This window comes from Ursus maritimus, unplaced genomic scaffold (assembly GCF_017311325.1).
Source record: "Ursus maritimus isolate PB19 unplaced genomic scaffold, ASM1731132v1 scaffold_17, whole genome shotgun sequence".
NCBI lineage: Eukaryota > Metazoa > Chordata > Mammalia > Carnivora > Ursidae > Ursus > Ursus maritimus.
Genome location: NW_024424119.1, coordinates 13,908,844 through 13,932,282, shown reverse-complemented (window position 1 = coordinate 13,932,282; position 23,439 = coordinate 13,908,844). Strand labels below are relative to the sequence as shown.

General features: G+C 54.8%; 1 protein-coding gene and 1 long non-coding RNA gene across 2 annotated transcripts; one reads left to right on the top strand and one right to left on the bottom strand.

Annotated features, from left to right (window-relative positions):
* Positions 1 to 324: 324 nt before the first annotated feature.
* Positions 325 to 22,156, bottom strand: LOC121103067. The gene is made up of 2 exons (XR_005835185.1): positions 20,871 to 22,156; positions 325 to 3,360 (listed from the first exon to the last, which is right to left on the bottom strand). It is a non-coding gene; the product is annotated as an uncharacterized LOC121103067 (long non-coding RNA).
* On the top strand, positions 10,014 to 11,451 carry LOC121103066 (interferon alpha-3-like). The gene has a single exon (XM_040631473.1). The coding sequence runs from the start codon at positions 10,508 to 10,510 to the stop codon at positions 11,339 to 11,341; it is 834 nt and encodes a 277-aa protein (XP_040487407.1). The 5' UTR covers positions 10,014 to 10,507; the 3' UTR covers positions 11,342 to 11,451.
* Positions 22,157 to 23,439: the final 1,283 nt, after the last annotated feature.

The window sequence follows — 23,439 nt, the reverse complement described above, 5'->3', positions numbered from 1 at the left end:
ATATTTCATGCAATCTTAGAACAAGATGAGTATAAAGCTGATGGCAGCAGCCACAGCCAGATGTTTCACTGTGTCCAGCCCCATCCTCAGTTCTAAGTCCGTAGAGTATCCTGACTCTTTACCGGTCCATCTTCCAGAAAGCTGTAACTGTGCAGGTAGCGGTTATCATCCTTTGCCACATTTCACCCAAGAGCCAGTCGGCACCATCGGTTTATGCGTGAGTCAAAAGGCAGCTCTAATTTTTACTGACTCGAACAACTTTATCATAGTTGGGAAGCATAGTTTATCACTTAGACGTGAAAGAAACATTCTTCCATCCAGGAATTTGTGATTCATAAAAACTTTAATTCACGGTAAATCATTAAACAAAACTTAATATAGAATCCCAGAGTCAATAATAATATTTCTTCATACTAGGCAAAAAATTTACTACAGTTTTTATTAATATCTCCATCCTTCTCTAAATGAAAAAATCACAGATTTCACAAAACCTTCCACATAGCATGTATACAGATACAGCTGAGGATGTCACTTAAGGTCAAAGACTGGGGAAAGAGTTTTCTGACCTTCAAGGCTGCTCTCCCTGACTGAGCTCACCCAGGCCCTGAACTGTTGACTTTATCCTGCAAGGGGAGTAGGTTATGGGTTCCACTGACGCTGTCCACTTTGTTCACTTCTTGGGTTTTAATATATTCTATATTCACCCCCACCACTTACCTGGGAGCTAATTCAGCCAGGTGCAACAGGTTCGTGGCTATCACTTGGGAAAACCTCTGCGTGTAGACCAAACTCAAGAAAATCCCTCTCAACTTAGCTCCCAAACCCAATGTCTAGAAATGGATGAGGATTCCCTGCTGGGCACTTCCAGTTGGTCAACGCTCCCAGGGGACGGCACCCTGCTTATGTGGGTAAAAGAGAAGCCCTGTCAAGATCTAAGTAGCAATCAGGATTATAACGTGGAGAATGACCTGAGTCTGCTGAAGCCTTGGTCTCGTGCAGGGGCAGGAGCGGGGAGGGGGTTTATTCAGGAGAATGACAGGATTAGCCCTCTTACAGCTATGAACCTGTCCTGAACTATAAACTAGTCACCAGCTGGACGTTTTATTTTAAAAAATCATGAAAACAACTGATCATTCTGGTCCATAATTGCACTTCCCTGGGGTCGTTACTACACTTCAGTGATGTCACAGGACCCAGCCGTTCTATTTGAAGAAATGGGCAGTTTTTGAATACTTAATCACACAAATGTTCAGGATGCTGTTAGGGAGATGACTCAAGACAATGGTATCAGGCACAAGAAACACGCAGAACTTGCTACGCCTAAGCTCCCTGCCTGCACAGAAAGAGTGATTGGTTTTTCTCTAGTTCACCTTATGTGTAATTTCCCCCCCCACACACACACACACTGCTGGCTCTCAGGAGACCGGGGGCACAGAGAAAAATCTCAGCAATAGTCTAACTCCATAACAGCCCTGTCCAGCCCTTAGGAATGACTTCACGCCCCAGACCTAACCTCTTCCGCAGTCCCCATAATTCTATTCCCCTACGCAAATTGGGCATTTGACACTTAAAAATTGCTTTTATTAATATCAAGAACATAGTACTGAGGAACATTATAGGTTAGTGTCTATTTGATAGCATATTTCTGAGTGTCCTCTTTTTGAAGACTGAGCCACATGGCCACTTGGACACAACAGAACAGCAACCCAATTTCCAGCCCAAACGCAAAGCTTCAAATGGCAGGTTATCATCCGCTACACTCCACATTTTTCCTGGCATTATAAGTTCCAAGGAAACGAGGTCAGGATTCTCCTCAGTCCCGTGGCCCGTGACACACAGTCCTCTCAGCTTTTGAGTGATTATTGCTTTCTTACCAATGACTACCCCAACTCCACTGTGTTCCTAGAACCTCCGGGATAAACACTAGCTCAAGAGCTAGTCCAGAGCTGATATTCTCTTCCCCGATTTCCTTAGACTCATGTAGTCCAAGTTCAACCCTATGAGAATACCCTTCCTACCCCTTCCGACTGAACTTTATCGTGATTCCTTATGGTGGATGATCTCACAGCAAAAGTTAAGAAATCTAACTTGGTTTGACTATAGATCTGTCGCTGTTGGTCTACACCTGCTGGGCTTCATTACATTCCAAGAAAGGAAGGTGTGTGAGAGTAACCAGAGAGAGTAAGCACAGTCTTCAGCCCCATCTGTGCTGTCAGTGGTCAGAGAGAAGAAAATTCGGTGTTAAATTTTGGGGGGAGGGGGTGAGGAGGCTGGCAGGTGCCCCCTTTTATTTTATACACAGAAATAATGTTTCAAACTGTTTTTTAAATATCTGAAAGATCTTAGGGAGAAAAAAATCTCTTCTTTCTTCAACTGATGTGAAAAGAAAAAAATGTGGATGGGGGAAACCTATAACAAAGAAAGCTTGTCCATTACTCTCTCGTAGCTATTGTATAGATATTTTGAATATTAAAAAATCAGCAATGTGATCGCATCTTGCACCCAAGTCCCTTGAATTGGCAACACTGATCTGGAAGACCTGGAAGATGACAAGCGGATTCGATAGGCTTGGCTTCTAAGAGCAGAAAACACACAACCTACAAGGTGAGAACGACAAAATCACAGAGAGAGAGAAATCCCAGGGAGACTCAGCGACAGACTGTTCCAAAGATGGCCACAACAGTATCTCCCATCCCACATGTGTCTTGAGAACTTTGCCATTTCTCAAAAGGTTGACTCTAATTCACCTCCCCCATTAAGTATGGGAGGGCCTGGAAATTGCTTATAAAAGAATCTGTTAGAAATAATGTTGCATGACTTCCACGATTATGTTAGAGTTTAGCAACCTTGACACTACTGATACTTGAGACCAGACAACGCTCTGTTGTGGGGCCCTGTCCCAGGCACCGTGGGATATTAGCAGCCTCCGTGGCTTATACCCATCAGCTGCCAGTAGCAGCCCTGATCAGTTGTGACAACTAAAAATGTCTCCAGACATTGCCAAAAGTCCCCTGGGGGACAAAATCATTCTTACGGAGAACCACTGGGTTAGGTCATGAAAGATGATACAGCTTCGTCATTGGGCCCCTCATTTTGGAGCCCTCAGTCCCTATGTAAACAGTGTGACTGTACCGGGTCCACCAGTCAGAGAAACCAGGCCTCAAGGAGAAGTGATAGCGAGGTGCTCCTGCACCCAGTGCCAGCTGAGATCCTCACTGAGACATATAAGCATCAGACGTACCAGTGAAAATGTCTACCCACTGTCAAGTCAGCCCCAGCCATCCAGTGGGCTGTGTTCCAAGCTGAGGGCTCAGACGTGCAGCAGAGATAAGCCACTCCTTTGAATCTGACTCTCAGAACCTGTGAGAATAAGACAGTTGTGATTTAGGATCATGCATTTTAGGGTAATTTGTTTCAAAGCTATAGTTAAGGGGTTAGTGTGTATCGGGAGTGGAATGATGAAAATAACAAGTAAATAACAAACCCTGTCTATCAGATCAGACTGAGTAAGAGACTGTAAAATCTTTTAACACTTAAGAAAGATCTTAGGGGCGCCTGGGTGGTGCAGTCGTTGAGCGTCTGCCTTCGGCTCAGGGCGTGATCCCGGAGTTCTGGGATCGAGCCCCACATCAGGCTCCTTTGCTAGGAGCCTGCTTCTTCCTCTCCCACTCCCCCTGTTTGTGTTCCCTCTCTCGCTGGCTGTCTCTGTCAAATAAATAAATAAAACCTTTAAAAAAAAAGAAAAAAAAAAGAAAGATCTAAGGTCGCGCCTTGTAGATTTTCAAACAAACACCAGGCGTCTAAGGATCGGCAGGGAGTGCCTCACAGGTGCTCACCATTAAGCAAGAGGACCCTAAGAGACCAAACTGTTGTCTCACAGCAGCCTTGTGGGTCAGGCCCAAAGTGGAAAAGGGTGTATTTGAAGAAATTTGTGGGTGTGCCTACTATCTAGTGACATTCATTATAAATTGATATACAGCCAACCCACTATTTTTAAAGTAATATATCAGTTTAGACTGAGAGTAAGAGATAACACAAAATAAAGAGGACTCTGGAGCACCAACCTTTTATGGAAAGAAAGAAGGTTGAGAAGCCAAAGCAGTAGAAACACGAACCACTTCTTGTGGAAAAGGAAGGATAACTTAAAAGGCAGAACCAAGAAGCACAGAGAGGAGAAAAATCAGCCATGGAGAGTAGCTCCCAGAGAGTTGGCCTGAGCCCCAATCTGAAAACCGACACCACCCGCCCTAATGGCTATCAGATTACGATAGACCAGTGAGCGCTGTGTGCTTTCTGCTTTCCCTCATTTGGAAAGGGAAGGTTGGTAATGTTCCCTTGTTTCTGTCTTAGACACTATATATTGATAGTAAAGGGACAAATAACCTCTCTGTTTGGATTATAGGTCTCCACATTGAGAAGAATGACACAGAGCAGTGCTGCAGAAATGGCCTTACTTGTGATTATTTCAGTTGCAAATGATAGAGGCACAGTGAAAGAGAATGAATAGAAAATAAATACTGTGGACAGAAGTAGTTAGGGGCGGGGAAGCTACCTTTGAGTTCACATAACCGCACCAGCTCAGTCTCCCACCCCAGCTTTCCCCAGGTGTTCTTACTACTGGCCAACTTTCTCTTTGCCAGTTGCCTCCCAAGGCTAAAGCTGGTAGGGAGCCCAGGCTAGGAAGAGACAGAGGTTTTCGCGCATAAGGAACTGCAGGAGCACTGAGTGCAGGGTCAGTCTTTGCTGAGGGAAGCATGGCCCTGTGGGGAGAAAATTACTCCCAAGATCCCAAACTCCCAGCCCATGACCTATCAGAATAGAATACCGAAATGACTTGCCATTCACAGCAGAAACCAGATGTCAGGAGAATGGACCACAATAGGATGATGGGACCACCAACGTCCCATACTCCCATCACACCATCACAGTGTCCATCCTCCCATTCCCCATCTTTCCACAGTTCCAGCATCCTGATACCGACAGCCCCATTGTCCCATCCCCCCATCACATCATCAAGCCAAGGTCCCAACCTCCCATTGCCCCATTGCACCATAGTCCCATGCTCTCATCTCCCACCACCCTATCTTCCACAGTCCCACCATCTGACATCCCTGAAGCCCCATCATCCCATCCCCCCATTGCACCATCACCCCCAAGGTCCCATCCTCCCATCCCACCATCCTACCATCACCCCACTGACCCATCCCCCAATTGCATCATAGTCCCATCGGCTCATCCTCCCACCAACCCATCTTCCACAGTCTTGTCATCCTGACATCCCACAATGCCATTGTCCCACCGCCCCATCCTCCATCCTCCCATCACCCTATCATCCCTTTGCCCCATCATCCCATCACCCATCTTTCCAATGCCTCATCCTCCCATCATCCCATCTTTCCACAGTCTCATCCTCCTTACATCCTGCAGCCCCATCGTCCCTTTGCCCCATCCTCCCAGGGTCCCATGGTCCTGACATCCCACAGTTCCATCCTCCCATCACCCCATCATTCCGGAGTCCCATCATCCTGACATCCTGCAGCCCCATCCTCACATCCCCACATCATCACCTGTCCCATCCTCCCAACACCCCATCTTCCCACCATCCCATCGACCCTTTGCACCATTGTCCCATTCTCCCATTGCCCGATTGTCCCATCATCCTATCACCCCATTGTCCCAATGCCTCATCCTCCCATTGTCCCCATCGTTCCAAGGCCAGTCGTCCTGACATACCACAGTCCAAAGCCCCCTCACTGCAACATTCCAAACTTCCATCAGCTGACATCCCACAGTGGCATCTTCCCATCAACCTATAACCCCATCACGTCATCATCCCATCCTCCCACCACCCCATCCTATCACCACCCCATCGTGGCACCGTCCCATTGTCCAAATGCCCCATCATCCTGGCATCCTGCAGCCCCATCTTCACTATTCACCAATATCCCATCATCCCATCTTCCCAATGTATCATCACCCCCATTGTTTCACAGTCCCATCAACTTGATATCTTGCAGCCCCATCATCCCATTGCCCTATCATCCCATTGCCCCATCAACCCATAATCCCATCATACATCCTCCCATCACCCCATCTTTCCACAGTCACCTCACCCAGACATCACTCAGCCCCATGGACCTATCTCAACATCACCCTGTCGACCATCGTACCATCATCCCAAAACCCTTGCCCGAGCCTCCCACCAAACCACTGACCCATCGTGTCTCTACCCACCAAACTGACTGAGCCTTTCATACCCACAACACTGCACGCACACGTGACCCAGAAGCTGTAAACACCTCTGAATGTGCTCCCATTCCCAGTCTCAAATCACTGTAGGAAAACGATTCAGGAGACCGTGGTTGGCATGGAGTTTGTGCAGGGAAAAAAGAGCCCAGGACTCAGGGCAGAACCCAGAAGAAGCAAGGGGCAGGACTTCCTCCAGGCCGAAAATGTCCCCTCCAAAGACTCAGAGAGAGACATAATCAGTGGAAAGGGCAGCGGAAAGGATGAGTTTTGGGGACTATACAAGAGACACAAAGCTGGCTCTGAGGAACAGGGTCAGCCTTTGCCTGAGACCAGTGCTGAAAACGACGACCACACACCCCTTTGCGGTCGTCGAACTCCTCCATGGCCCACCTCTCTTAGCTAGTGGCAGCAGCCTTGCTCCACTGCATCCCTGCCCGCTCCCTTGCTGGACACCTGCCTCGATCCATAGCCCAGAGTGCACGGAATCCCTTGTACTCATGACACAGCTGAAAAAATGTCTCCTCTCCCACGAGCCTGAAGGACAGAACCTACCACAGGGTTCCTTGGGAAAGAGGGACCGTCACCCAAATCGGAAAGACACAAAGCACCTGCTTCCACCGCCAGACACTCCAGCAGATCTTCGGCCTCTTCAGCACAGAGCACAGCCAGGCTGCTTGGAGCCACGCCGCCCTGGATAACCTCCTCTCCAGCCTTCACGGCTGCCTGGAACACCGGGAGCCCAGGGAAGAGGACACCCTGGCCTGTCTGCATTTGGGGACTGTTGTCCGGAAGGATTTCCGAAGCACCCATCTCTACCTCCAGGAAAAGAAATACAGCCGCTGTGCCTGGGAGGTGGTCAGAGCGGAAATGGAGAGGCGTCTTTTCCTCCTTTCACACCCCTCAAGGAAAGGAGAAAGTGATACCCAGGACTCTCCCTAATCAGTGACATTCTGTGCTGAGCCCCCAAAAACGATCTCAACTCATCCCCTATTGTGGCACCAGCTGAAAAGATCTGAAACCAAAATCATGAAGTTTTTTTAAAAATGGAGTGCACTTCACGAATTCACAAAAATACGTTTAGACAGAACAGCATGAACGCCTTTCTTAAATAAACGATTTCATGACACCATTGTTTTACTCTGTTTCTGTTTGGGGGCATATTTGCTGTTTCCAGAGTCAAAAGTCCCACTTTTTATGGACAAAGGTCTGGAGGAGAGTGTAGCGTTGAAGACATTGGTCAGGTAAGTGCATGGCAGTTGCTGGGACTCATGGACTCAGAGCTGCAGCAGTACAACGCAGGAGTTCCTGCTCAGATGACTCTTCGGGATGGCGACTGGCTGCCTGATGCGAGCCCATGGCGCCCCAGGCACGTCCTATCCTCACATCGCCCATCGTCCCATCGCCGCAATGTCCCACACCCCATCGTCCCCTCAGGAAAGCCTGTGCCAGTGGCTGAACCTCTGTCCCACCGCAAATCGGATCAGAAGTCTGCGGAGCGCATTAAAGGTTTGCGCAGGATTTCCTTCCAGCGCCAACAGGAGGATGGCGGCCCGCAACTGGCTGCGTGTACTGAGTCCCCAAGGCAATACAGGAGCTTCCCATCCTCGCATCGCCCCATCGTCCCATCGCCCCAGTGTCCCGGCACCCCATCGTCCACTCGGGAAAGCCTGTGCCAGTGGCTGAACGTCTGTCCCATCGCAAATCAGTGTAGAAGTCGCAGGGTGCATTGTGCGCACAGGACTTCCTTGCAGCCCCGAGGCAGAGGGTGGCGGTGTGGGACTGGCTGCCTGGAATGCGTCCTGCTGTGCTCCAGGGGCGTCCTATCCTCCCATCGCCGCCTAGACCCACTGCCCAACCGTCCCCCCAAGGCCTCTGGTACCAGTGGCTGATCCCTTGTCCCACCGCAAATCCCTGCAGAAATCCCAGAGTGCATCCTGGGCACAGGACTCCCTCCTGGCGCCTAGTCAGATGGTGGCAGTGCAGGACTGGCTCTGGGCAATGTGTCCCTGCTGCACTCTCCGCAAGTACTATCCTCCCATAGCCCATCTGCGGCCCCCACCTTCCCATCAAATAAGCCTGTGCACTGGCTGAACCCGTGTTCTGTGGCAAATCGATTTAGAAGTCTGCAGAGCGCCCTATAACTGTGCGCACGATCTCCTCCCACCGCCAAGCAGAGGATGGCAGCACATAACTGGCTGGGTGGAATGCGTTCCCGCTGCCCTCAAGGCATTCCTCTCCATGCATGGCCCAACCATTCCTTCGCCCTAAAGCCCAGTACCACCATCGTCCATCTGTCCTCATTGAGGCCCCATCATCCCCCATCATCCCCTCTCCCCTGAGTGCCATCAACTCATTGCCATTTTTGCCATCCTCCCCCCCTCCCCTCCTGCCATCATCCCATTGCGCCATCATCTAGCCCAGGAATCCTTGGCTTGTGGCTGCATCCCTGTGCCATCGCAAATCGGATTAGAAGTCTGCAGATCCCGTTATAGCTAGGCACACGACTTCCTTCTAGTGCCAAGGTAGACGATGGAGGTGATGGACAGGCTGTGTGGGATGCGTCCTGCCTGCGCTCCAGGAGCGTCCTAGGCTCCATGGCCCCACCATCCAGCCGCCCCACCAACCGTTGAGGAAGCCAGGGCGGGTGGCTGACACCCTGTCCCCTCGAAAAATCGGATTAGAAGTCTGCGGAGCTCATTAAGGGTATTCGCGCGATTTCCTTCCAGCGCCAACGAGGGGGATGGCGGCGCACGACAGGCTGCGTGTAATGGGTCCCCCCTGCGCTCCTGGCGCGTCCTATCCTCGCATCGCCCCATCCTGCCATCGCCCCAAAGTCCCTGCGCCCCATCGTCCCCTCAGGAAAGCCTGTGCCAGTGGCTGAACGTCCGTCCCATGGCAAATCGGATTAGAAGTCTGCGGAGCGCATTAAAGGTTTGCGCACGATTTCCTTCCAGCGCCAACGGGAGGATGGCGGCCGGGACAGGCTGCCTGTAGTGAGTCCCCGTGGCGATACAGGCGCTTCCCATCCTCCCATCGCCCCGTCGTCGCATCGCCCCGGTGTCCAGGCACCCCATCATTCCCTCAGGAAAGCCTGTGCTGCTGGCTGAATGTCCGTCCCATCGCAAATCAGTGTAGAAGTCGCAGTGTGCGTTGTGCGCACACGACTTCCTGGCAGCCCAAGGCAGAGGGTGGCGGTGCGCGACTGGCTGCGTGGAATGCGTCCTACTGCGCTCCAGGGGCATCCTATCCTCCCATCGCCGCCTTGACCCACCGCCCAACCGTCCCCCCAAGGCCTCCGGTACCAGTGGCTGATCCCTTGTCCCACCGCAAATCGCTGCAGAAGTCGCAGAGTGCATCGTGGGCACAGGACTCCCTCCTGGCGCCTACTCAGAAGGTAGCGGTGCGCCACTGGCTCTGGGCAATGTGTCCCCGCTGCGCTCTCTGCAAACGCTATTCTCCCATCGCCCCATCTGCGCCCCCCCACCTTCCCATCAAATAAGCCTGTGCCCTGGCTGAACCCCTCTCCCATCACAGAGAAGTCTGCAGAGCACATTGTAGGTATGGGCACGATGTCCTTCTAGCGCCAATGCAGACGATGGTGGCCTGGAATGGCCTGAATGGATTGCATCCCCGCTGAGCTCCAGTCCTATCCTACCCCCCCTTCGCCCTATCTTCCCATGGCCCCAATGCCCAGTTCCCCCATCGTCCATAAGTCCTTCCTGAGGCCCCATCATCCCCCATCATCACATCTCCCCATCATCCCATCATCCATCCCATCGTTCCTTTTTGCCATCGTCCACCGTCCCATCGTGCATCCTCCACTCATCCTGTCGCCACGTGGCCCTATGGTCCCATCGTCCAGTCATCCCATACATGGCCATTGTCCCCTAACATCGCCCCATCGTCCTATCTGTCCCATCGTCTCGCCTCGGAAGCCGGTGCTTGTGGCTGAACCCTTGTCCCATCGCAAATCGGTGTAGAAGTTGCAGAGTGCCCGAGGGCACAGGACTTCCTTCCATCCCCGACGCAGAGGGTGGCGGCGCACGACTGGCTGCCTGGAATGCCTCCTACTGCGCTCCAGGCGTGTCCTATCCTCACACTGCCCCATCTTCCAGAGGCTTCTATGTCCCCTCACATCATCCCATGGCCCCATCTCCTAACCGCATCATCAGGTCACCCTGTCCTCCCATAGCCCCATCCTCCCATCATCTCCTCGTGGCCCCTCGCACACATCCCCTGAAGCTGTAAAGGCGACTGAATGCGCTCCTGTTCCCAGCCTCAAATCCTTCTAAGAAAACGATTCACACCCCAGAACATGCAAGATGCAGGACTTCCTCCTGGCAAATGTCCCGGTCTACAGGCCACAGGGGGCCTACTCACCGGAAAGGGCGGGCAAAGGATGAGTTTTGAGGAATATATAAGAAGCACAAAGCTGGCCCCTGAGACAGCAGCTCAGCCTTTGCCTGAGACTGCTGCTGAGAACGACGACCCACGAGCCCTTTTTCCACCGCCTGGAGAATCGTTGAACTCCTCCATGGCGCACCTCTCTTGGCTACTGGCAGCAGCCCTGCTCCCCTGCGTCCCTGCCCGCTCCCTCGCTGGACACCTGCCTCGGAACTATAGCCCAGAGTGCAGGGACATCCTCCTACTCATGACACAGCTGAAAAACGTCTCCTCTTCCACGTGCCTGAAGGACAGAACCTACTTCAGAGTTCCTTGGGAAAGAGGGACCGTCACCCAAATCCGAAAGACACAAAGCGCCTGCTTCCACCGCCAGACACTCCAGCAGATCTTCGGCCTCTTCAGCACAGAGCACAGCCAGGCTGCTTGGAGCCACGCCGCCCTGGATAACCTCCTCTCCAGCCTTCACGGCTGCCTGGAACACCGGGAGCCCAGGGAAGAGGACACCCTGGCCTGTCTGCATTTGGGGACTGTTGTCCGGAAGGATTTCCGAAGCACCCATCTCTACCTCCAGGAAAAGAAATACAGCCACTGTGCCTGGGAGGTGGTCAGAGCGGAAATGGAGAGGCGTCTTTTCCTCCTTTCACACCCCTCAAGGAAAGGAGAAAGTGATACCCAGGACTCTCCCTAATCAGTGACATTCTGTGCTGAGCCCCCAAAAACGATCTCAACTCATCCCCTATTGTGGCACCAGCTGAAAAGATCTGAAACCAAAATCATGAAGTTTTTTTAAAAATGGAGTGCACTTCACGAATTCACAAAAATACGTTTAGACAGAACAGCATGAACTCCTTTCTTAAATAAACGATTTCATGACACCATTGTTTTACTCTGTTTCTGTTTGGGGGCATATTTGCTGTTTCCAGAATCAAAAGTCCCACTTTTTATGGACAAAGGTCTGGAGGAGAGTGTAGCGTTGAAGACATTGGTCAGGTAAGTGCATGGCATTGCTGGGACTCATGGACTCAGAGCTGCAGCAGTACAACGCAGGAGTTCCTGCTCAGATGACTCTTCCGGATGGTGACTGGCTGCCTGATGCGAGCCCATGGCGCCCCAGGCACGTCCTATCCTCACATCGCCCATCGTCCCATCGCCGCAATGTCCCACACCCCATCGTCCCCTCAGGAAAGCCTGTGCCAGTGGCTGAACCTCTGTCCCACCGCAAATCGGATCAGAAGTCTGCGGAGCGCATTAAAGGTTTGCGCAGGATTTCCTTCCAGCGCCAACAGGAGGATGGCGGCCCGCAACTGGCTGCGTGTACTGAGTCCCCAAGGCAATACAGGCGCTTCCCATCCTCGCATCGCCCCATCGTCCCATCGCCCCAGTGTCCCGGCACCCCATCGTCCACTCGGGAAAGCCTGTGCCAGTGGCTGAACGTCTGTCCCATCGCAAATCAGTGTAGAAGTCGCAGGGTGCATTGTGCGCACAGGACTTCCTTGCAGCCCCAAGGCAGAGGGTGGCGGTGTGGGACTGGCTGCCTGGAATGCGTCCTGCTGTGCTCCTGGGGCATCCTATCCTCCCATCGCCGCCTCGACCCACTGCCCAACCGTCCCCCCAAGGCCTCTGGTACCAGTGGCTGATCCCTTGTCCCACCGCAAATCCCTGCAGAAATCCCAGAGTGCATCCTGGGCACAGGACTCCCTCCTGGCGCCTAGTCAGATGGTGGCAGTGCAGGACTGGCTCTGGGCAATGTGTCCCTGCTGCACTCTCCGCAAGTGCTATCCTCCCATAGCCCATCTGCGGCCCCCCCCCACCTTCCCATCAAATAAGCCTGTGCACTGGCTGAACCCCTGTCCTGCGGCAAATCGATTTAGAAGTCTGCAGAGCGCCCTATAGCTGTGCGCACGATCTCCTCTCACCGCCAAGCAGAGGATGGCAGCACATAACTGGCTGGGTGGAATGCGTTCCCGCTGCCCTCAAGGCATTCCTCTCCACCCATGGCCCAACCATTCCTTCGCCCTAAAGCCCAGTACCACCATCGTCCATCTGTCCTCATTGAGGCCCCATCATCCCCCATCATCCCCTCTCCCCTGAGTGCCATCAACTCATTGCCATTTTTGCCATCCTCCCCCCCTCCCCTCCTGCCATCATCCCATTGCGCCATCATCTAGCCCAGGAATCCTTGGCTTGTGGCTGCATCCCTGTGCCATCGCAAATCGGATTAGAAGTCTGCAGATCCCGTTATAGCTAGGCACACGACTTCCTTCTAGTGCCAAGGTAGACGATGGAGGTGATGGACAGGCTGTGTGGGATGCGTCCTGCCTGCGCTCCAGGAGCGTCCTAGGCTCCATGGCCCCACCATCCAGCCGCCCCACCAACCGTTGAGGAAGCCAGGGCGGGTGGCTGACACCCTGTCCCCTCGAAAAATCGGATTAGAAGTCTGCGGAGCTCATTAAGGGTATTCGCGCGATTTCCTTCCAGCGCCAACGAGGGGGATGGCGGCGCACGACAGGCTGCGTGTAATGGGTCCCCCCTGCGCTCCTGGCGCGTCCTATCCTCGCATCGCCCCATCCTGCCATCGCCCCAAAGTCCCAGCGCCCCATCGTCCCCTCAGGAAAGCCTGTGCCAGTGGCTGACCTCTGTCCCATCGCAAATCGGATTACAAGTCTGCAGAGCGCATTAATGGTATGCGCACGATTTCCTTCCGGAGCCAAGGGTAGTGAGTCTCCATGGCGATACAGGCGCTTCCCATCCTCCCATCGCCCCGTCGTCGCATCGCCCCGGTGTCCAGGCACCCCATCATTCCCTCAGGAAAGCCTGTGCTGCTGGCTGAATGTCCGTCCCATCGCAAATCAGTGTAGAAGTCGCAGTGTGCGTTGTGCGCACACGACTTCCTGGCAGCCCAAGGCAGAGGGTGGCGGTGCGCGACTGGCTGCGTGGAATGCGTCCTACTGCGCTCCAGGGGCATCCTATCCTCCCATCGCCGCCTTGACCCACCGCCCAACCGTCCCCCCAAGGCCTCCGGTACCAGTGGCTGATCCCTTGTCCCACCGCAAATCGCTGCAGAAGTCGCAGAGTGCATCGTGGGCACAGGACTCCCTCCTGGCGCCTACTCAGAAGGTAGCGGTGCGCCACTGACTCTGGGCAATGTGTCCCCGCTGCGCTCTCTGCAAACGCTATTCTCCCATTGCCCCATCTGCGCCCCCCCCACCCTCCCATCAAATAAGCCTGTGCCCTGGCTGAACCCCTCTCCCATCACAGAGAAGTCTGCAGAGCACATTATAGGTATGGGCACGATGTCCTTCTAGCGCCAATGCAGACGATGGTGGCCTGGAATGGCCTGAATGGATTGCATCCCCGCTGAGCTCCAGGCCTATCCTACCCCCCCTTCGCCCTATCTTCCCATGGCCCCAATGCCCAGTTCCCCCATCGTGCATAAGTCCTTCCTGAGGCCCCATCATCCCCCATCATCACATCTCCCCATCATCCCATCATCCATCCCATCGTTCCTTTTTGCCATCGTCCACCGTCCCATCGTGCATCCTCCACTCATCCTGTCGCCACGTGGCCCTATGGTCCCATCGTCCAGTCATCCCATACATGGCCATTGTCCCCTAACATCGCCCCATCGTCCTATCTGTCCCATCGTCTCGCCTCGGAAGCCGGTGCTTGTGGCTGAACCCTTGTCCCATCGCAAATCGGTGTAGAAGTTGCAGAGTGCCCGAGGGCACAGGACTTCCTTCCATCCCCGACGCAGAGGGTGGCGGCGCACGACTGGCTGCCTGGAATGCCTCCTACTGCGCTCCAGGCGTGTCCTATCCTCACACTGCCCCATCTTCCAGAGGCTTCTATGTCCCCTCACATCATCCCATGGCCCCATCTCCTAACCGCATCATCAGGTCACCCTGTCCTCCCATAGCCCCATCCTCCCATCATCTCCTCGTGGCCCCTCGCACACATCCCCTGAAGCTGTAAAGGCGACTGAATGCGCTCCTGTTCCCAGCCTCAAATCCTTCTAAGAAAACGATTCACACCCCAGAACATGCAAGATGCAGGACTTCCTCCTGGCAAATGTCCCCGTCTACAGGCCACAGAGGGGCCTACTCACCGGAAAGGGCGGGCAAAGGATGAGTTTTGAGGAATATATAAGAAGCACAAAGCTGGCCCCTGAGACAGCAGCTCAGCCTTTGCCTGAGACTGCTGCTGAGAACGACGACCCACGGAGCCCTTTTTCCACCGCCTGGAGAATCGCCGAACTCCTCCATGGCGCACCTCTCTTGGCTGCTGGCAGCCGCCCTGCTCCCCTGCGTCCCTGCCCGCTCCCTCACTGGACACCTGCCTCGGATCCATAGCCCAGAGTGCAGGGACATCCTCCTACTCATGACACAGCTGAAAAACGTCTCCTCTCCCACGTGCCTGAAGGACAGAACCTACATCAGAGTTCCTTGGGAAAGAGGCACCGTCACCCAAATCCGAAAGACACAAAGCACCTGCTTCCACCGCCAGACACTCCAGCAGATCTTCGGCCTCTTCAGCACAGAGCACAGCCAGGCTGCTTGGAGCCACGCCGCCCTGGATAACCTCCTCTCCAGCCTTCACGGCTGCCTGGAACACCGGGAGCCCAGGGAAGAGGACACCCTGGCCTGTCTGCATTTGGGGACTGTTGTCCGGAAGGATTTCCAAAGCACCCATCACTACCTCGAGGAAAAGAAATACAGCCGCTGTGCCTGGGAGGTGGTCAGAGCGGAAATGGAGAGGCGTCTTTTCCTCCTTTCACACCCCTCAAGGAAAGGAGAAAGTGATACCCAGGACTCTCCCTAATCAGTGACATTCTGTGCTGAGCCCCCCAAAAAGGATCTCAACTCATCCCCTATTGTGGCACCAGCTGAAAAGATTTGAAATCAAAATCATGAAGTTTTTTTAAAAAATGGAGTGCACTTCACGAATTCACAAAAATACGTTTAGACAGAACAGCATGAACTCCTTTCTTAAATAAACGATTTCATGACACCATTGTTTTACTCTGTTTCTGTTTGGAGGCATATTTGCTCTTTCCAGAGTCAAAAGTCTCACTTTTTATGGACAAAGGTCTGGAGGAGAGTGTAGCGCTGAAGACATTGGTCAGGTAAGTGCCTGGCATTGCTGGGACTCGTGGACTCAGAGCTGCAGCAGTACAACGCAGGAGTTCCTGCTCAGATGACTCTTCGGGATGGCGAGTCGCTGCCTGGAATGCGTGCCCCTGGTGTTCAGGCGTGTCCTATCCTCGCATCGCCCATCATCCCATCGCCGCAATGTCCCACACCCCATCGTCCCCTCAGGAAAGCCTGTGCCAGTGGCTGAACATCTGTCCCACCACAAATCAGCATAGAAGTCGCAGGATGCCTTGTGTGCACAGGACTTCCTTGCAGCCAGGAGGAAGACAGGGGTGGTGTGCGACTGGCTGTGTGGAATGAATCCTACGGTGCTCCAGGGGCATCCTGTCCTCCCATTGCCCCAATGGGCCCACTGCCCTCCCCAGAAGGCCGCCTGTTCCAGTGGCTGATCCCTTGCCCCACCACAAATTGCTGCAGAAGTCGCCTGGCGCCTACTCAGATGGTGGCGGTGTGCCACTGGCTCTGGGCAATGTGTCCCTGCTGCGCTTCACGCAAGTGCTATCCTCCATCGCCCCATCTGGACCCCACCCAGTCCCATCAAATAAGCCTGTGCACTGGCTGAACCCCTGTCCCTCCGCAAATGAATATAGAAGTCTGCAGAGCACGTTATTGCTGTGCGCAGGATGTCCTCCCAGCGCAATGCAGATGATGGCAGCACATAACTGGCTGGGTGGAATGGGTCCCTACTGCGCTCCAGGCACTCCTCTCCGCCCATGGCCCAACAGTTCCTTTGCCCTAAAGCCCAGTACCACCATTATCCATCTGTCCTAATCGAGGCCCCATCATCCCCCATCATCCCATCTCCCCAGAGTGCCTTGGGCTCATTGCCATTTTTGCCATCCTCCCATCCTCCCCTCCTGCCATCATCCCATTGCGCCATCATCTAGCCCAGGAATCCTTGGCTTGTGGCTGCATCCCTGTGCCATCGCAAATCCCATTAGAAGTCTGCAGATCGCATTACAGCTAGGCACAGGACTTCCTTCCAATGCCAAGGCAGATGATGGCGGTGATGGACAGGCTGTGTGGAATGCATCCTGCCTGAGCTCCAGGCACGTCCTAGGTTCCATGGACCCACCTGCAGCGGCCCCACCAACCGCTGAGGAAGCCAGTGTGGGTGGCTGACATCCTGTCCCCTCGCAAATCGGATTAGAAGTCTGCAGAGCTCATTAACTGTATTGATGTGATTTCCTTCCAGCGCCAACGAGGGGGATGGCGGCGCACGACAGGCTGCGTGTAATGGGTCCCCCCTGCGCTCCTGGCGCGTCCTATCCTCGCATCGCCCCATCCTGCCATCGCCCCAAAGTCCCTGCGCCCCATCGTCCCCTCAGGAAAGCCTGTGCCTGTGGCTGAAAGTCCGTCCCATGGCAAATCGGATTAGAAGTCTGCGGAGCGCATTAAAGGTTTGCGCAGGATTTCCTTCCAGCGCCAACGGGAGGATGGCGGCCTGGACAGGCTGCCTGTAGTGAGTCCCCGTGGTGATACAGGCGCTTCCCATCCTCCCATTGTCCCATAGTCGCATCGCCCCAGTGTCCAGGCACCCCATCGTCCCCTCAGGAAAGCCTGTGCCAGTGGCTGAACGTCAGTCCCATCGCAAATCAGTGTAGAAGTCGCAGTGTGCGTTGTGCGCACAGGACTTCCTTGCAGCCTGAGGCAGAGGGTGGCGGTGCACGACTGGCTGCGTGGAATGCGTCCTACAGCGCTCCAGGAGCCTCCTGTCCTACCATGGTTGCATGGACCCACTGCCCCACCCCACCCCCCCAAGGCCGCCGGTTCCATTGGCTGATACCTTGTCCCACCGCAAATAGCTGCAGAAGTTGCAGAGTGTGTCATGGGCACAGGACTCCCTTGTGGCGCCTACTCAGATGGTGGCGGTGCTGTACTGGTTCTGGGCAAAGCGTCCCCGCTGAGCTCTGCGCAAGTGCTATCCTTGCATAGCCCCATCTGCCCTCCCCCCACAGTCCTATCAAATAGGCCTGTGCCCTGGCTGAACCCCTCTCCCATTACATATCGGTTTAGAAGTCTGCAGAGGGCCCTATAGGTATGCGCACGAAGTCCTTCTGGTGCCAATGCAGAGGATGGTGGCCGGGAATGGCCTGAATGGATTGTGTCCCCACTGAGCTCCACTCATGTCCTATCCCCCCTTCGCCCTATCTTCCCATGGCCCCAATGCCCAGTTACCCCATAGTCCATAAGTCCTTCCTGAGGCCCCATCATCACATCTCCCCATCGTCCCATCATCCATCCCATCGTTCCTTTTTGCCATCGTCGACCGTCCCATTGTCCATCCTCCACTCATCCTGTCGCCGCATGGCCCTATGGTCCCATCGTCCAGTCATCCCATACACTGCCATTGTCCCATTGTCCCCTAATAGGGCCTCATCGTCCTTTCTGTCCCATCGTCTTGCCATGGAAGTTGGTGCTTGTGGCTGAGCCCTTGTCCCATCGCAAATCGGTGTAGAAGTTGCAGAGTGCCCGTGGGCACAGGACTTCCTTCCATCCCTGATGCAGATAGTGGCAGTGCAGGACTGGCTGCCTGGAAGGCATCCTAGTGTGCTTCAGTCGCGTCCTATCCTCCCTTTGCCCCAAGGACCTGCTGCTCCACCAACCCTCTAAGGCCACTGATCCCTTGTGCCACCGCAAATCGCTTCAGAAGTCGCAGAGTGCATTCTGAGCACAGGACTCCCTTGTGGCACCTACTCAGACTGTGGCGGTGTTCGACTGGCTCTGGGCAATGCATCACTGCTGTGCTCCATGCAAGTGGTATCCTCCCATCGCCCCATCTGTCTCCTCACCCCACCGCCCCACCCCCCAGTCAAAGAAGCCTGGCTGAACTGTTGTCCTGCCGCAAATCGATTTAAAAGTCTGCAGAGCGCATTATAGTTGGGCGCACGAGGTCCTCCCAGCACCAGGGAAGAGGATGGCCGCACATAACTGGCTGCGTGGAATGTGTCCTACTGCTCCAGGTGCGTCCTATCCTCCCATCTCTGCATCTACCCACCCCCACCCTCCCCCAAGGGCCGCAGGTCCCAGTGGCTGATCCCTTGTCCCACTGCAAATCGCTGTAGAATTTGCAGAGTGCGTCGTGGGCACAGGACTTCCTCGTGGCTCCTACTCAGATGGTGGTGGTGTGGGACTGGCTATGATCAAGGCATCCCTGCTGAGCTCTGCGGAAGTGCTATCCTCCCATCACCCCATCTGCCTCCTGCCCCACTGTCTCTTTAAATAAGCCTGTGCCCTGGCTGAACTCCTGTCGGGCGGCAAATGGATTTAGAAGTCTGCAGAGGGTGTTATAGCTGTGTGCACGACGTCCTCCCAATGCCAATGCAGACGTTGGCAGCACATAACTGGCTGGGTGGAATGGGTCCCCGCTGTGCTCCAGGCACTCCTCTCCACCCATCGCCCCCCTATTCTGTCGCCCCAAAGCCCAGTTCCCCTATTGTCCACCTGTACCCCGAAGGCCCCATCATCCCCCATCTTCCGTCTCTGAAAAGTCCCATTAACTCATCGTCCATTTTTTCAATGGCCCATCATCCCCTCCCGGTGTCATCCCATCGGGCCATCTTCAGGCCGCGGAATCCTGGGCTTGTGGCTGCATCCCTGTGCCATCGCAAATCGATTTAGAAGTCTGCAGAGCACGTTATAGCTGTGTGCATGATGTCCTCCCAGCGCCAAAGCAGAGGATGGCAGCACATAACTGGCTGGGTGGAATGGGTCCCCGCTGCGCTCCAGGCACTCCTCTCCTTCCATTGCCCCACCGTTCCGTTGCCCTAAAGCCCAGTACCACCATCGTCCATCTGTCCTCATCGAGGCCCCATCATCCCCCATCATCCCATCTCCCCAGAGTGCCTTGAGCTCATTGCCATTTTTGCCATTCTCCCATCCTCCCCTCCTGCTATCATCCCATCGCGCCATCATCTAGTCCAGGAAATCTTGACATGCGGCTGCATCCCTGTGCCATCGCAAATCGGATTAGAAGTCTGCAGATCGCGTTATAGCTAGGCACACGACTTCCTTCCAGCGCCAAGGCAGACGATGGAGGTGATGGACAGGCTGTGTGGGATGCGTCCTGCCTGCGCTCCAGGCGCATCCTAGGCTCCATCACCCCACCATCCAGCTGCCCCACCAACCGCTGAGGAAGCCAGTGCGGGTGGTTGAAACCCTGTCCCCTCGCAAATCGGATTAGAAGTCTTCAAAGCTCATTAACTGTATTCGCAGGATTTCCTTCCAGCGCCAATGTGGAGGACGGCGGCGCGTGACAGGCTGCGTGTAATGCGTCCGCGTGCCGCTCCAGGCGCGTCCTACCCTAGCATCTCCCCATCGTTCCATGGCCCCAATGTCTGGCCACCCCACCGTGCCCTCCGGGAAGCCTGTGCCGGTGGCCGACCCCTTCGCCCCATCTGCCCGCCACCCCACCGTCCCGTTAAATAAGCCTGTGCAGTGGAATAACCCCTCTCCCATCACATACGGGTTTCGTGATCTGCAGAGCGCATTATAGCTGTGGGCAACTTCCTTCCAGCGCCAGTGCTGACGCTGGCGGCGCCGGACTGGCTGCTTAGAATGCATCTCAGCTGCGCTACTAGCGCGTCCTATTCTCCTTTTGCCTCATCGTCCCGTTTCCCCCAGTGCCCGTCCGTCTTTCTGTCGGTCTTCTGTCCCGGGTTCCCATTATCCCATCTCAAAGCCTGTTTGTGCCATCGTCCCAGTGTCCCATTCCCCCCGCCCCGTCCCATTGGCCTCAGTCCCTTTGCCCCATCTTCCCCTCTTTCCATCGTCCCTCCCCCGTTATCTTGTCCCCCATGGTCCTATGGTCCCATAGTTCTGTCATCATGTATCGCCATCGCCCCATCGTTCTATCAGTGTCCCTCGGGGGCAGCCTGTGGCAGTGGCTGCTCCGCTCTTCCCCCATTGCTAATCGGTCTAGAAGTCTGCAAAGCGCGAATGCAGGATTTCCTTCCATTGCCGACCCAGACACCCGCGGCGCGGGACTGGCTGGGTGGAATCGTATCCTCCCTTCGCCCCATCCTCCCCTCACCCATCATCCCGTGGCCCCTGGCCTCCATTCCTAACCTTCTCTTCCTCTGGCCACGTCCGCCGGGGCTCCGCCACCGTCCGTCGCGGCTCCGTGTCTCAGCCCTCCGGGCCATTACTGAAAGGCCGCGGGTCTGAAAATGTCCCGGCTGAATGTGCCGCCTGTTTTATTAGAGGTAGCGAAAGGTAACGCGGAAGCAAAAGAGAAAGCACACAGTGGCAGGAGAAATGGGAGGGGCAGGGGTTAAGCAGATTCCAGAAGCCCTACGGGGGATTCGATCCCAGGAGCCGAGACTCCGTGTCTCAGCCCTCCGGGCCATCGCTGAAGGGTGGCCGGTCTGAAAATGTCCATGCTAAATGTGCCACCTGTTTTATTAGAGGTAGCCAAAGGTAACGCGGAAGCCCATGCAAAAGAGAAAGCACACAGTGGTAGGGGAAATGGGAGGGGCAGGGGTTAAGCAGATTCCAGAATTCCTATGGAGGATTCGATCCCAGGAGCCACGGCTCCTAGTCTCAGCCCTCCGGGCCATCGCTGAAGGGTGGCCGGTCTGAAAATGTCTCGGCTGACTGTACCGCCTGTTTTATTAGAGGTAGCGAAAGGTAACGCGCAAGCAAAAGAGAAAGCACACGGTGGCAGGAGAAATGGGAGGAGCAGGGGTTAAGCAGATTCCAGAAGCCCTACGGGGGATTCGATCCCACGAGCCACGGCTCGGTGTTTCGGCCCTCCGGGCCATCGCTGAAGGGTGGCCGGTCTGAAAATGTCCCGGCTGAATGTGCCGCCTGTTTTATTAGAGGTAGCCAGGGTAACGCGCAAGCTCATGCAAAAGAGAAACCACCCAGTGGGAGGGGAAATGGGAGGGGCAGGGGTTAAGCCGATTCCAGAAGCCCTATGCGAAACTCGAACTCACGATTGTGTGTCGTGGCTCAAGCAGTAGGCAGAGGCTTTAACCCACCAAGCCAACTGAGCTAGCCCATCCACAGTTTTTTAAAGTAGCGAACAAATGGCTTCCGAGGCCACTTACGTCAGTCTTGAGCCACAAACACCTGCCGGAAATTACATCCGCGCGCCCCCTCGAGGCCGCCTGGAGAATAGCCGAACTCCTCCTTGGCCCACCTCTCTTCGCTAGTGGCAGTAGCCCTGCTCCCCTCCGTCCCTGCCCGCTCCCTCGCTGGACACTGGCCTGGATCTGTAGCCTATAGTGCACGGACATCCTCGTACTCATGACGCAGCTGAGAAATGTCCCCCTCACACCTGCCTGAAGGACAGAACCTACTTTAGAGTTCCTTGGGAAAGAGGGACCGTCACGCAAACCCAGAAGACACAAAGCACCTGGTTCCACCGCCAGATGCTCCAGCAGATCTTCGGCCTCTTCAGCACAGAGCACAGCCAGGCTGCTTGGAGCCACGCCGCCCTGGATAACCTCCTCTCCAGCCTTCACGGCTGCCTGGAACACCGGGAGCCCAGGGAAGAGGACACCCTGGCCTGTCTGCATTTGGGGACTGTTGTCCGGAAGGATTTCCGAAGCACCCGTCTCTATCTCAAGGAAAAGAAATACAGCCGCTGTGCCTGGGAGGTGGTCAGAGCGGAAATGGAGAGGCATCTTTTCCTCCTTTCACACCCCTCAAGGAAAGGAGAAAGTGATACCCAGGACTCTCGCTAATCAGTGACATTCTGTGCTGAGCCCCCCAAAACAATCTCAACTCATCCCCTATTGTGGCACCAGCTGAAAAGATCTGAAACCAAAATCATGAAGTTTTTTTAAAAATGGAGTGCACTTCACGAATTCACAAAAATACATTTAGACAGAACAGCATGAACTCCTTTCTTAAATAAACGATTTCATGACACCATTGTTTTACTCTGTTTCTGTTTGGGGGCATATTTGCTGTTTCCAGAGCCGAAAGTCTCACTTTTTATGGACAAAGGTCTGGAGGAGAGTGTAGCGTTGAAGACATTGGTCAGGTAAGTGCATGGCAGTTGCTGGGACTCATGGACTCAGAGCTGCAGCAGTACAACGCAGGAGTTCCTGCTCAGATGACTCTTCGGGATGGCGACTGGCTGCCTGAAATGCGTCCCCGCGGCATTCCAGGCACGTCCTATCCTCGCATCGCCCCATCGTCCCATCGCCCCAGTGTCCCGCCCCCCTCATCCCATCAGGGAAGCCTGTGCCTGTGGCTGACCCCTGTCCCACCGCAAATCGCTGCAGAAGTCGCAGAGTGCGTTGTGGGCACAGGACTTCCTTGTGGCGCCTACTCAGACGGTGGCGGTGCGCGACTGGCTCTGGGCAATGTGTCCCCGCGGCGCTCCAGGCGCGTCCTATCCTCCCATCGCCCCACCTGCCCGGCGCCCCCGTCCGGTCAAATAAGCCCGTACGGGTGGCTGAACCCCTCTCCCATCGCATATAGGTTTAGAAGTCTGCAGAGCGCATTATAGCTGTGCGCACGACGTCCTTCTAGCGCCAACGCAGACGGTGGCGGCGTGTAACTGGCTGAGCGGAATGCGTCCCCGCCGCGCTCCAGGCGCGTCCTATCCGCTCTTCGCCCTATCTTCCCATCGCCCCAACGCCCCGCTCCCTCATCGTCCATAAGTCCATCCTGAGGCCCCATC